General features: G+C 44.2%; 1 protein-coding gene across 2 annotated transcripts in view; it reads left to right on the top strand.

Moving 5' to 3' along the window:
- Wapl (cohesin release factor wings apart-like) overlaps positions 1-15,092 on the top strand; it is an 84,513-nt gene that overhangs the window by 53,942 nt on the left and 15,479 nt on the right. For both annotated transcript variants that reach the window (XM_077686146.1, XM_077686147.1), the window contains 4 exons: positions 2,805-2,920; positions 4,754-4,888; positions 8,405-8,582; positions 10,360-10,448. In XM_077686146.1, coding sequence (XP_077542272.1) covers positions 2,805-2,920; positions 4,754-4,888; positions 8,405-8,582; positions 10,360-10,448 — 518 coding nt within the window. The remainder of the gene's footprint in view (positions 1-2,804; positions 2,921-4,753; positions 4,889-8,404; positions 8,583-10,359; positions 10,449-15,092) is intronic.

Raw genomic sequence — 15,092 nt, forward strand, 5'->3', positions numbered from 1 at the left:
ATCCCACGTTTTAACGGGTGATTGTCTTACTGTACGCGAGTCATGGTCCTGGAGCACATATCTGCAGCTGGAGAAGCAGCAGCACCTTTTGTGTCTCTGGTACAGCTTTGCAGTAAGATTTCTTAACCTCAGTGGCTATGCATGTTGGCCCACATATTGAAACCATTGGCTACGCCACGGAAAGTGAGAAAAATTGGACCTTGCTCTTAGCTGCACTAGAAGAGCTTGCGCCACCACAGCAAGAATGCGACACTTTCCGCCAGCACAGGCCCTACACCATGTGTGTTCTGTGCAGACTTCCTTCTAATCCAAGCTCCAGCATATGTCAAGTCTCTGGGCATCACTGGGCGACTGGACAGGTGGCGGTGAATACATTGGATTCGAAATTATTCAGCCAAAGTTGCCATTTGCTTTGAATTTGATCAAACCTTGCATTCCCTATTTGCCCAAGTGTACAATAATTGTTGAAAAAAAAAAAAGTGCCAGTTATTAACTTGAGGGTTTCAGACGAGCAAATCTTGTCCTAGCCAAAGCGTCCCCAAATGGTTGTGGCCAAGCAGAGCTCGTCCTAGCGGAATAGGTTCTCTTCGTGAATGTTCAGGACAATGAGCACTCGTCTGTGACTTAGATTGCACAGCAGATGGAAGCACTTGCTTGCCCATTTCAGTTTCTCCTGTGGCAGAAGTGCACTTTTTGAGTGAAAACATGGCATCTGGTGGTGGCTACACATGCACATGCATAATGGCCTGCAAACCCATAAAAAAGCACTTTTCATTTCAGCTTCATCTTCTTCCAATGAAGATTATTCAGATACTGGTGTTTATCCTGTGTCCGGAAGTGAAGAAGACTACAATGATACTGAATTGAGAAGCTTTTCTACTGATGCTAGAGACATCTCTGAAGCAAGAATTACGAGTGGTCGTCAGCCGCTCTGTGTCATTCCGTTTCGAAATTTACAGGAGTCCTGACGCTTCCCGAGTAAAATAGCAAAAAGTTGATTACTCTACTCATGAAAAATGATGTGGTGCTTGCGTCTGTTTTCATTTTTTTGGTTTGTATTTTATTAGCAGCAGGCTAATAAAATACAAACCTGTGCGACATCCAGAAGTAAAATGTGCTGTGTTGATTTCACTTACTATATAGTGGAAATATTTTTTCAACTTCGAGTAGTTGCTGTGTAGCTCCACAAGATTAAAATTCAGCATTAGAAAAAATAGGCACTTTGGTAATGAAATTATAAAAAAAAAAAAACACTTAAGGTGTTGAGCATGTTTTGAATGTGTAGAAAATGCGTGTTTGGCTTTGTCTCACAGCTGTGTGGTTGTGCAGAAAACCCACCGGAAGGGTTCACTGCCATGCCATGTGGTGAAGCCAAAAGGGTAGGGGTGTGCGAATAGTGAAATTTGATCTCGAATCGAATTCGAATCGAATAGTGTCGAATAGTGGACAAAAATGTCGAATATCGAATACCAAAGCTTTTTTTGGAAGAACAAGTAGGTTGGACACTAATAAACACATGCTCATGTCCTTGAGCTCTAAATAGTAAATACACTAAAAAGAATTGAAGAAATCACAAACTGTCATGTTAAAAATATTACAAATTATCCAAATCTCCAAGTAGTGAACGTGGTGTTTGCCCATCAAGTGATTCAAGAGCGGGCTTGTCGTGCTTGCCGGCGTCTTGAGCGCGGAGCCGCATTTCTTGCAGATAGCAGAGGACGGACTTGCCTTCTCGAAAAACTTCCAAAGTACACTTCTTTTTTCACCGTGGCTGTTCATGCTGAATGGCACGGCACGGAGGAGAATCACGGGCGTGCGACGACCATGGCGACGACGGCGACGACCGTCAGATTGGCTATGGATAGGCGTCGAGAAAGGGTCTAGGACGGGTGATGATAGTGTGTTACAGCAAGGCCAGAATCACAAAAATTTAACAATACCATAATTATACGCTATTTTGCGGCTGCACAGTCGTGTGATAAAATTAATTAACAAAAGAAAAATGATATTTTACGTCCTATTATCAGGGGGGAAGCGTCAGTGTCATCGCCATCACAAAATGGTGTCGTCGTAGTAATTTGTTTTGTCCCGAGTGGGACGCATCATATTTGTTTCCAATGACCTGAAAACGGCAACGCACCTCATTATTTCAAAAACCCGTATGTGAGGAACGTTTTCTGCACGCTAAACACTGCTGTGTCGCTCTTTCTTTCCGTGTACGCCAGTGACGCAAAAAAATCGAGGAACTATCCAATTACATGTCGGCAATGACGTCTCTGCGGGCGAAAAGGAGGGATATGTCCAAACCTCAAAGACAACTTTCCTGGCCGAAAACGGGTTGCTGGCAATTGTTTGACCAAAACCTTTCGACGTTAGGGTCAGTAAGGGCCACACTAATCTAGCCGCAACTTTGGCAGCGTTCCGAATATTCGTCACGTCGAATTATTCGAAAGTCCGAATGCTGGGTATTCGAAAGTCGAATCGAATTATTCGGGCAAGAAATATTCGAATCGAATTCGAAAATCGAATATTCGCACACCCCTACAAAAGGGTGCTTGCCCCTAAGCCAGCTTTTGTGTTTTGCAAGTCTTCAGTATTCGTGAGACGGAAATACTGAAGACCATAAAAATGGGTTTACATGCCAAGCACTATTCACGAAATAATTCGAAGTTTGAGGTATTCACACACCTCCATGTATTGTATTACCGCCATACTGGTGGGTCCCCTTTTCCAAAATTGGCTCCTACTTTGAGTTGGTTTTGCAACCACATGACCCCCTCTCCTCTCCCCTTCTTTTATTTCAGCTTTGGGCAGCAATGTGGTTGGCAGCCAGCCCGGGCTCCTGCCTGCCCTTCTGCTCTGCATTCTTCAAGTTCCTAAAGCAGTGCCATTAGAACAGCGTTTCGACCTTCTGGTTTTGGTGAGTGTTTGGCAGTGGAGTTACGAAAGAAAGGGTTTCCCCTCCCCCCTTTTTTTTTGAAAATTAGGGAGGTGGACGGGTGATGATGACAGGTCAGCGTGACCGTGCTGGGGAGCATGTCCACATCGTAAATGCATGGGGAGTGCTATACTCGGGTACAACTTAAGAATGACGACTGAAGTCGCTCCTGCGCCTCGTCACCGCACCGGCGGTTCCTCCACGTGGCGCAGAGTCCCTTAGAGTATTTTAACGTGACACAAGTTCTTTTCATGATTTTTCAGACATAATCGGGCTATAAATTACTGCAACGACAAAAAAAGAGGCTAGGGGAGAAAAAGTAGACAGTGCCACGCATTAACCGCTATCTCCTCTCAAAACACCCGCACACGTTGACGTCCGAGTCCGTTGCTTTGGTGGAGTGATACACCACATGAGCATTTTTGCCATTCTTAACTTGTACCCGAGTGCTACCAGAGGCACTATGTTAGCTAATAGTGGCATCGTAGAAGAGCAGTCTTTTGGAAGCGTTTGCATCGTCTATGTATATTTCAACTTATTCTCCACACGCAGTGTCCACAAGCTGTAATGATCCTATTGCACGACGGGTGAGTTTAGCCCCCAAGGTACCTCAGGCCATCATTAACAAAGGTGCCACGTGCGACTAAAGTGGAAGCTTGGGCTAGGCAATGAAGTATGACAGAAAATAGAATGGTGCGAAAGACCGAGATGAGAGAGGGAAGCACTGCAGTGCTAGGCTGTTTCCCTCTCTCATCCTTACCGTTTGTTCTATTTTATTTTCTATCATGTACAAACTCTGATGACGTTTTTGTCATTGCTGGCTGGTGCCTACAAACACCAAAATCTTATCTTTGAGCTTGATGGACTTCTGAGTTGCCAAAACACCTCCAGAATTTTTTTTAAATCTTTCTCAGTAGCCTTAATATGTTTTCTTATCCATCATGTTGATAGCCATCACCAGTGCTGCGGCTTGTATATACCAAAAACACTGTATTGTCGCATGGGGTCGTGTATTGTTCAGGAAGCTGTACAGTTTACATCAACAGTTTGAACGTCGCGTTTGCAAGTCGCAGTTTTATGAGTTTCACAAATTAACAAGATTTCGTTTGTGCACTGCAATAGCTGTGGTCTGTGGTGTGCTGTGCATGAATGAAAGCCGTTCCATGCTTACAAAAGGAACTGTCCACTGAATGTTATACTGATTGCAAGGTAGGTAGTCGCATCTTGGTGGTGGTTGTCACAAACAACTGTGTGCCTGCACCACACAGCAGAACTGCTGAGCTGGCTTCGATAGCTTGAATCTCGCTGCTGGCTAATGTCAGTGCCCTGTCACTTTTGAAATGGGAGGCCCAAGGTGGGTTATGACAAAGGCCCCTCTTATTTTTTTATTTTTTTTTTTCCATTCCATTTTGGAAGCACAACTCTGTAATGGAGGAGCATGGCAGTGGAATATTTAGAAGTTGCTTTTGCAGATCAAATTTAGGTGGTTGCGATTGGCCTACTGCAATAAGAACAGCACATCACAACAAAAGTACCGTTTGAGCATCTGAAACTGCTCATAATCGGTTAACATGAAGGTTTTAAAATGGTATTCTTGTGTGAATATTAACTCCTGGGTGTGGATGTCTGGCACAGGAAAGAAAAAAAAATATCTGCAGATTTTAAAGTGCCATTTCCAGAAAAATCTATTTGTCTCAGTTTTTCTATTGTGAAGACCTGTGCTGTTCCTGGCACGTGAAGATTAACACTTGCTTCTTTCTTCCTCTCCCCTCCCCCTTTCCAATTTGCTTTTTTGTGGATGCACTTGTGGTTCAGTCACTTGGCTTGCTCATCAACTTGGTGGAGCACTGTGAGGGGAACAGGGAGCGTCTAGCCAACACACAAACTGTGGGCTCATTTGAGTCTGTCTGCGACCAAATGGAGATGCCAGCCTTCAATGCCCTCATGGACGTAAGTAGGCGTCCCTCCTTGCTGACGCAGGCCTGTGAGGCCCTTGCTTATTTTTCAACACGCAGCAACTTGGGCATTGCTTTCTTCCTAAAGCATGCAGTGTGTTTGGTTATCAAACCCTAAAGAAAAGTAAATGGCTCCCAGTGTTTAAATGTACTAGAACATAAGGGCTGGCATTTAATGAAGACGTGCCCTGTGTTCCATCAGGGTTTGAGATGTAACATGCTTTATAATAAGAAATGTTTAGACTATAAGTTGCATGTAACTGGGTCATCCCTTGCCTTGTTTCATGTAACAGGGGTGTGACAGCTGCGCATATTGCGCCTTTTTGATACAATTCCATTTTCCTGCGCCAAGCTGCTCCAAAAGCACGAAAATGGCGAAAATTGCGCCAAACTGCTCCAGAAGAGCCTCAACGGCACGGATTTTGATGCTCATGTCAGTTTCGGCGGGGACGAAAGCCTCCCGCATCCCAGTCACCGCTTTTATCGTCGGTCAATCGCAAACACAGAAATGGCACAAATAGAAAGACTGAAACGAAGCAAGCGATAGCTTCTAAAACTCGATTCGCCTTCCGTCCGGGTTCGCTGAAACGGCCTCGATTAGTCATCGCTGTGGCAACAAACATGGCCGCCACCTGATCTGGCTCCTACCAACGCGCTCAGTGCGCATCGCCGATAGTTTCCCTGGTTTATTTTGCGCTATCAGCTGGGTTCCAGTCTATTCATTCTATCTGTTGTGGCTCTGAACAGGGACGTTAACGCGGGGATATTGTTTGAGATTGGTGCCAGATTACGGGAAGTTGCGCGGCTCGAAAAAAAGTTCATTGAGATGTGGGGCCTACGACTTCGGCGTGGTTTGTCCTTGAGTGCGAAACGCAGTGCGCGCGGCTATAAACGGGTTTGTGAAGTGAAGTTTTTGGCTCGTTGTGGTGTTATAAAATGCTGAGGTGCTGCTGTGCTTAGAAGCGCGATCGCGAGCCTCGGGGATGGAACGGTCGACACGAAAGTTGCGGGCTGTGCTGCGGCGCCGCGACCTGTTCAGGCTGCGCCCAATAGCTGCAGGACTACACGGTTGCCATAGAACGCGACTATAACACTTGATGTATGCAAAGTGAAATTTAATGCCAAAATCTAGGTGGCTAAACAGTAACGCTACTCAAATGACTGGGTAGGCTGGTCGGGCTATGCGACCGTTAGCTCGAAGTTGCTCAACTGTTGCCGTGACTACAGTCGTTCGTACAATGCAGCCTGGGATTACAAAAATAATAATTTTAGCATTAAAACACAAAAAAATGCCACAATTGCGGAGCCCTTAAATGTGATAAGAGTTTTAGCAGTCCGTCTGTTCCGTCGTGTACGTAGTTACCGTGCTGACCGGGACTCGTCTGGGCACTTGGGCATTCGTAGCGGTAGGAGGATTAGTTCCGCGGGCCTGCCTTCGCCTTGTCCGCGCCTCCTCGCCCTTCCTCTCGCCCTTCCGCGCCTCCTCGGCGCAGACCGGTCCGGGTCAACCCGGTAACAAAGTAACCAACAGAACAGATGGACTGCTAAAACTCTCTAATGTTAACGGCAGTTTTGTTGTCAGTGTTGCGTGCAGCCGCAACACAATATCACCAGTTAGGAAAAGGTAGTGCAGTTAGTACTTTATGATACTCCTAAAACTCTTTCAGATAAGGCTGTTTTAGTGTTCTGTGTATTCAAAACTGATTGAAATGTGCACTTGACCCTGCAAATTGCTGAAATAATGATTTTTTAGCTCACAACACGATGTATTAAATGTCCCTAACTGCTCCAAATCAAGATTCTTCTGCTCCAAAATCGAAATTTTGCTGCTCCGAAAACTGCTCCCAAATCTGTTTGGGCTGTCTCACCCCTGATGTAAGAATGATGGTTTTAACTTTGAACTTTTCGGCAGTAATTGTTTACACGAGTGAAAAAATTGACCAAACCCTTGTCTTGCCTTGTTGGTTTAGTGGGTTTTGTGGCAATGTTGGGCAGAAAATTTTGAATTGTTTATACCTTTAGTACGAAGTTTTGTGATCGTGTGTGTATCAGCAATGCCACACCACAATGTTTTTTTTTTTTTAGCTGAATAAAATTTAAAACCGTTGCTTCCGTCTCTGTCTTTAGCTTGCAGGCCTGCGTAAATATGATTTTTATTTTTAAAACAAATACAAAGCCGGTAATGGACTTGCATGAATAGTTCCAAATCGAAGCAAATATTTGAAATCAAGGTGAATACCTTATGATTTCCCATATGAAAGCTTGAATTTACAATTTGTTGCATATAATTTAGTAACTAGCTTTATAAAAAGAGGCTCATTTAAAAGCTTTTGTAAATCTTTTTCATGGCCTAAAACTAGGTAACATAATGGAGCCATCCTGCTGCTTTTTAGCTTTATTGACGATATGAGATATTATGTGGAGTAACTTCTATCTCATGTGGCACCCTTAACCACGAGGGTTTCAGTATTCATGTAGGGTATAAGTATTTTGAGAAAATATTATTATGGCAATTTCCCTGGGAGAAAACACACACAACACAGATCAGGGGCAGTTTCATGAATTTGTGCAAATTTTTGGAAAAAATTGTGTTGGGCAGTGTAAGGCAAGAAATGTTAGCCTGATTTATAAAAGCTTGGAGGCATGCCATCCTGGCATGGTGTTACCATTCCCACTTTGTACGTGGGTTCCTCTCAGTACTAAAAACACCTGAATTATATATTGTAAACACCGATGCTACAAATGTCGCTTGCACAAAAACCTTGAATACAGGTTTTCCTGAAGGCATTTCACACCTGATATGAATGTACAAAAAGCATTGAGTCCACATTTGGTGCAAGTGCATTTGAACCAACATGTGTGACTGGCAAACTAGCTTAGCCAGTGCAGCAGTGGCAACACCTTCTGGCCAAGAAAGCTTTATTTTGGTGTCATAGTATGAAGATGGAGTAATTATTCATTATTCCTGGTGTCATAAATAAAAAAAAACATTACAAGGCTTTAAAAAACATGTTATACATCATTTATTAAAAAAGAAAAACAGGCACTAGAGCAGTGCAGAGTGAGGCTTTGAGGCTTCCTCATCTAGAAGGTGTTGATAGAGGGCACTTGGCTGGGGTCATGTATCAGGATGTGAAAAGAGAAGCACTAGTGTGGAGCCATCCCAGTGCCAAGGAGGTAAGAGGTGCTCATTCCAAAATGACCTTCGCTATGCCCTCCAGTTGCACGCAACAGGCATTGAGGGTGAGTCTCGATGCCACTACTGGGGAAAGCATTTTACCGGAACTGCATTTTTGCGTTTTCGAACGTCAAAATACTTCGAAAATATTCTGGGGTTTCTAGTAGTGATGTTCAATTCAGACCTGAATCAAATATTGTATTGCTCGCTTCTATATTTGAGGGTTTCGAATATTTGCCCTCCCCTAGTAGTTTGGGCTGAGCTTTGCTATCCAAATGCCGGTGGTGTGGCCTTGGCGAGCTGTGTGGCCGATTGTTGCTCTCTGGGGTGCAGTTGTTCATGGACAAGGTGGAGGCAGCCCACCAGTCAGAAGAGCAGGCCGATGCCCTGCTCAGCAGCCAGGAGCAGAAGGTGAAGGCCTCTTTGGAGCCACGAGAAGGAGACGCGCTACCCACCAGCCAGCCGCCCGTATCTTCCCAGGCTGACGACCTTGAGGAAACCCTCATGAAAGGTGGGTACAAGAGATGCACAACTTTCACGCCGTTCAACTTGTTGTAGCAGACATTTTTAAATTGTTCTCCAAGAAATAATTTGTAACTTCAGGAAAGATTTAAAAAGAAAAAGACAATCTTCTTCTATGCACGCCTTAAAGGGGCAGACAACCGATTATTGTCGAGTGCATGTCGTCTAGCTCATACGAAAGCCAGCATTTTATATACTGGGGTAACCGCAGGGAATTTTCAAATAAACGGGGAAATAATTTTAATTTTGCTCTAAGCTTTCTGAAGCCTGAAAAGTGGCAACATGTAGTGTTTAAACGTGACACTACCTTACGTCTCCAAACAATTTTGTCGATTTCAACGCGGGATTCAAAAACCGCAGGAAGGAATAGGAAAGGTTGCACATTATTGTTTGTTTTAGCCGGGGACAAATTTTTAAATACCTCTTCTAATTTCACGTGCAGTTAAATGTGTGTTGCCACACAGCTCACTGTCATGGTTGCCAGCATTCCTTTTGACGGGACACGTATGGCTGGTAGACCGATTTCAAAAGTTGTACGGCACTATCAGAAAAACCCTTTCGGGGTAAGATGTTTTAAGTGATGCCATTTCATTTGGGATATAGGAAATATACTTTAGAGAAGTTGGTTGTCTGTCCCTTTAAAAAAATATATAGTTGGTATAGTTGATCATACTTAAAAGCACTCCAACAGGTGCAGCAGAGAAGAAAATGGTAGACAAAGGATAAACAAGACAAGCTCTGTGCCCGTCCTGCCTAACACGGCTGTTCACTATTTTCTCTCCGTTGCGCTTTGAATGCTTTAATTATGCATACAGTTTTAATCACAATTTTTATGGTAACTGTGGCATTTGATATTTCTTTGGGTGTCCTGCAGCTTTGTAAATAAAAAAAAAATTCTTACTTTTACTCTGTAAAAAGTTATTGCTCTTGATATCTCATCCTATTATTTTATCATGATTTAGAAATTATAGTGGATAGTTTGAACAATCTGAATGAGCATTATTACGTTTTTTTTTCTTCAAGAATTTGAAATCTTTTTTTAAGGCTCAGTCTTTGCAGTGTTGCAAGCAGCCTTGGCTTTTGTCTGACGCAATGCCTCTCACATTTTGGGGTGTCTTATTGCTAAATGCTCCCGAAAGCCAAACTTGTGATGCCCGTGTGTTTTGTGGGTATGAAGATTCCTCGGCGTCATAGCTCACACTCGAGACATGTCGCAAGGCTAGCTCAGCTGAGCCACGCCACAGATCGCCAACTGGTGTAGCTGTGGAGAAAAGCCAGGAACACACACGACACAGAAATAGCCCACACCAATGTTTACTGGCACTCCAATAATGTACGCTGGGCACGTTGCTCAGTCCCAACGAGATCAACTGGCCAGGCCAGGAGAATGGTGTGAGGGGTGGAAAGGGCAGGCAAATGGGAACAGGCGTACTTATGTCGGGCCCGGTGGCTGTCTCCTATGCAAAGAGACCTTCCCTTGGCCCACACAGCTACACGAGTGCACTGGATAACCTGTAAACCAGCCACGTGGAAAGGAGCGTTATGACGCTCTTGCCCCATGGCGAGAGCGGGCGGCCGCCGCACAAGGGAGAGGGATCTCCCCCTCTCGCTTAAAGGGAAGCCCCGTGAGGAATAGGGAACATGGTGTAACTCTGCAGCTTCCACAGTTGTCTCTCTTTGATTTTTTGTTGTGTTATATCTGTATGCTCTCGTGTATGCCTGCTGCTATTCTTGGCCGTACTTACAGTCTTTGCTTCCAATTGCAGCCCTTCAGAAAGCCGGAAAACACATGGAGCACAGCATAGTGTGCGCCTACATCGCTTTGCTTCTGGGCTGTGCTGTTCAGAATAACAAGGCAAGTGACAACTCATTTTCTGGAAAGCGTAAATTCCACTAGCCATGCTTCATGTCACAACAGGCCAGCTGTTCCTTTTACACTTGAGACCGTAATGTTTGAACTATATCATAGGTAATCTGTCAGTTATTCCAGGGATGACACACTTAAATGGGACCCCAAAGACAACGTGCGTCCTAGCCTTTGATAGCTTGCTTAATTCCATTCCAGCCTGACAAGGTGTTGTCACCCATACACGGAAAAATTAAAAATATTCACAAACTGTCGAATTTTGCACTGTACAATGTCAGCAGTGATGTCATAGGGGAATGCCGAGAACAGAGTTGTCGGTGCATTAACACCATGTTAGCATTCAAGTAGAGCGATCAAATGGAACCAGAGGCAGCTTTACAATCGTGCAGTTGTGTTTAATAATGGGAAAGCAAGTGGCCATGCGGACAAAACACAAGTTTGGTTCATTCGAAAGATTGCCTCGTTAGAATCATACTGACACCACTTTTAACGTACACTTTTCTCAAATAAGCTATATACAGTGTAGACCGCATATAACGTACAGAGGAATCTCAGTGATACGAATTCGGTTGATACGAATTTCGCTGTGATACGAATTTTCAAAATTCCCCGGCGAAAATGCATTGTATGCAATGTAAAAAAATTCGGATGATCCGTACACATTTATCACTCCGGTGCCGGTGATACGAACACGTGAGCCGCGAGCAGATGACTGTGGCGTGGATGAGAGGCGGGAGTGTTGGCGCGGCCGTGCGCCGTGGTTGTGCGTGGGCACAAAAGCATTAGTCCTCCCCTGCTGACGGTAATTCTCCTCGTAGGGTGTTTACAATAGCGGCAGGAGAGGTGCTGCTCCGAACGAACAGAACGTTTCGCCCTCTCGACGCCTTGTCCTTCTTCCTCCCTTCTTTTATCCCACGCTACAATCTCTTCTCTCGGTACCTTTCGTTTCCACTGGCTGCAGCTCTGGTGCCTCCAGCTTCCTTTTTTGTGTTACATTTTTTGAATAAAACACGGCAATCATGCGTTCCCTCATTTGTGACGGTGAATACCTTCGCCATTTTGCCTTCTCCACATTCCTCGCTTCTAAGGTCTATACTCAGCGCTCTAGTTACCCTGTTGTCTCCTTGCCGTGTTGCCTGCACCACTTGTGCGTCGATTATGTTGAAGTGTGAACCGCATGGAGCGTTTTCTCCTCATGAAAACGCGCCGCGCACGCCAAAGGCGCGCTGACGCAAGCGGCGGCAGCGGCGTCACCAGCTGCGATGTGGTGCGGGCAGCTCGAACGACCGCTTTTTAAGATGCCGCTTAAGGGGGGACGCGGCTTTCAACTTCGGAAAAATGACCAAAACATCGTTTTTTTGAAACCCGCATATTCGGCTTCTATGTTTCTTATTCTATGCGTCTGCAAAGTTTTTCCGCTGAAAAGCGTCGCAAAGTGGCATAAAAAATACTTTTGTCAGGCGCGGTGACAAACTATCAGCGCAAAAGGGCGAAAAAACGGCAATTTTCGGAGCGCTCTATCTCCGCAACGGTGCCACCGGGCGCGGCCATTTTGATATGGTTAGATCGGCCGAGCAATCGTCTTTCCGGTTCCGTTCGTCTCTTTTATCTTCGTTCATTCACAAACGCACGAACGGCAGAAAAGAAACGACGCACAAACGAAGCTAGAAATAGATGCTGAAGCGCTATTCGTCCTCCGCTAGGGCCGCGCCAAGACGACCCTCCTGATTGGGTGTCGCGGCGCAATGCAAGATGGCGGCCGCCTGAACTGCGTAGCGTGGGCGGTTTGAGTTCATTTTCGCTGCTTCGCTCGGCCAAGTTTCTGTTCAATCTGTGATATTTAACACGGACGTTATCGCGATGGGAAGGCCTGAGATCACGAGCCAGATTACGGAAAGTTGTGTGGCTTGAAAGGCGGAGGTCATCGAACGCTTCGTGGTGCGCGTGACTCTACCGTCGCCAGACCCCGGAGAGTGACGCGGTGTGCGCGCTTGCGATAGCGGTTCGTGAAGTGAACTTTTAGTCAGATTTGCGATGGTTACACGCTTAGTTATTGCTGTGTTTTGATTGTGGGCTCGCTAGCCTTGGGAAAGAAACGGTCGACGCGTCAAACGCTGCGGCGCGCACGGCATAGCCGACGCGCATTGGAGCATCACATGACTGCGCAACCGGTTACGATTGAACGCCAGTTGTTGTAATTAATGCCTGCGACGTTAGATTTAATCTTAAAAGCGACCTGACCAGCCATATCGGGAATAATCAAAGTACGATATGTGGCGGTAAGCGTGCGCTGCGATGCGCGCGAGCCATATCGCCTTTCTTGCGCAACGTTTCCTGTGCACTTGTAATAGTCATGCAAACAGGTTTGAGTTAGGAATATAGGAATAAAAATATGTTCTCTGCGTTAAAAACTTACCCTACTGTTGCAGCATTTAACAGTGAATTTTTTAGGGAAAAAATTGATACCGATGCATATATCTATGGCTTAGGGCATACTGGCTGTGCTGCGAGAAATATTGGATGCCTTGAATGTCAAAAGTAGTAAAAAAATGCCCTTGCACTGAAGTTTGAGTTATGCAGAATATTATACCAAGCTTCAAAGTAGCTCATTTGCATCCTTGTGGCATGCAAACTTTTCTCAATGAACACCTGCACGTATGAGTACGAAGTTGCTGTGCCAGGCAAGATGATAAAACATAAAAAAGCCAAAAATGTTCAAATTTAAGTAAAAGAAAATGTTCAACTTTTTGCCATGGTGACAACACTGCAAAAGGAGGTTGTCCGGTGCGATCCAGCCAACCAGCTAACCTACTTTGCATTGAAAGCCCATTGAAACCCATCTCCCCCTCCGTTTGGTCTGCAAACTGGGGTATGTACTCTTCACGGAGGAGCTGAAAATGATGTTTTGTGGAAAGAGAAAGGCTGTAAAAGGCATTCTAATTTCAAGGAATGGCCTTCCAAAAGCCCCATGTTCAAAAGGACACGAAAGGCTACAACCCTGACGACTTTTGATAAGTGAAACCTATGTTGCAACTTTGGAAGCCGTTTTCTCAAAACAGTTTTTTTTGCCACCTGTGTCGCTTGTACCAGGGATTTCTTCGTGACCGCTGTGTCTGTTTTGATTCCGTTTCTTGCATTACATTCTTTGATGAACAGTTCAGGTCGTGACACTTTTGGTTTTACAGATTTGTTTATTTTTTATTTTTTTATTCAAATAATCGCTCACAGTCGACATGCCTGTTGCACATTAACCTCTAAAAAAATGAAAACTAAAAAACATTGTGTTGTAAAAAAAAAAATTCTAAAACTGTCACGACCTCGTCCATTCCTTTGGGAATGCAAAGCACTTCGAACAAGTTTTCTATCGTGTTTGATAAGCCGCTCAGGCTCGGTACAAGCGGAACAGAAAGAAAATTTAATAAATAGAAAAGTTATCAAAATATTACCTTGAAATTTTTATGGTGTTATCACAGAAGCATTTCCAGTTGCTGTGCCAATTTTCATCAAAATCCACAAAGAAATAAAAAAGTTGATTTTGAAAGCCACGTCCCCCCTTAAGGGGGGACGTGGGGATCGGAGTGAACTTTTTTGTTTTTTGGCGTAGAGTGATGAAATTCGGCAAGCACATTGGAAAGCACTCCAAATGGTGAAATTTAAAATTTCATGATGATACCTTCAGTAGTTCTTGTGTTACAGAGGTGTACATGTTGCCCGCTCGTGAAAAGCCTAGCAAGGTATTGACACATGCTAGGAAGTTCTGAATACTTCTCAATTATAGTCAAAAGAACACTACAGGGCAAGACAGTCCTCAAATTTTTTTTACACCCTTCATTTTTTTTACAGAAAAGAATAATTTCACTTGTAACCTATAGGACATAATTGACCTAGCCATAAATTCCACATTAAAAAATAACGAGGCCCTAAAATGAAAATCCAAGACTGTCTCGCCCTGCAGAACTCTTCAAGGATCGAAATAAAACAGACAGGGTCAAAATCTGCCCAGTGATTGCCACGCTATCCTTTCCACGAGCAACGAAGAACTCGTAAAATGCACTTTTGAGAAAACGGCTCTTAAAGTTTACGATGATGTCACAATTTTCAAACTGCACCAGCAGCATAGTCCTTGCTGTCGTTGCTTGGGGACAACCTCGCATACCTTTGCCCTTTGATTTGGTGCATCTGGGATGCCTTCCTGGCTCATTGGAGGTTTCTATGTGTAGGCCTTTAGATGGCAGAAGCACCAGTTTTACGCAGAGTGTACCAAAAAGTTTACTATGGGCTACTAGGGTACCTATATTTTACTTCATGTATGCCTAATGCATAGCTGTCTCCAAAATGAAGAGTAAGGCATGGTTTTTTTTTATTAATGTGCCAGCAGACTTTCAGCTTATTTCTGGGTGTCATAACCTTGATGAAGCTACAGCTTAGTACATGAGGCTGTTCAGTGTCAAAAATTATATCAGGGCATCACACGCATAAGATGAGCTATTTGAAGGCAGAATATACATTTGTTTTACATAATTACAACATTAATATTATAAGAATGCCATGCTCTTCTTCAGGCGAAAAAAGCATTGCAAAATGGACATTATAATTGCAAACATTGCAAAAATAGAAAAAAATAGTGACATT

This window comes from Haemaphysalis longicornis, unplaced genomic scaffold (assembly GCF_048455015.1).
Source record: "Haemaphysalis longicornis isolate Haplotype H1 unplaced genomic scaffold, Haemaphysalis longicornis Haplotype H1 scaffold_1, whole genome shotgun sequence".
Classification (NCBI taxonomy): domain Eukaryota; kingdom Metazoa; phylum Arthropoda; class Arachnida; order Ixodida; family Ixodidae; genus Haemaphysalis; species Haemaphysalis longicornis.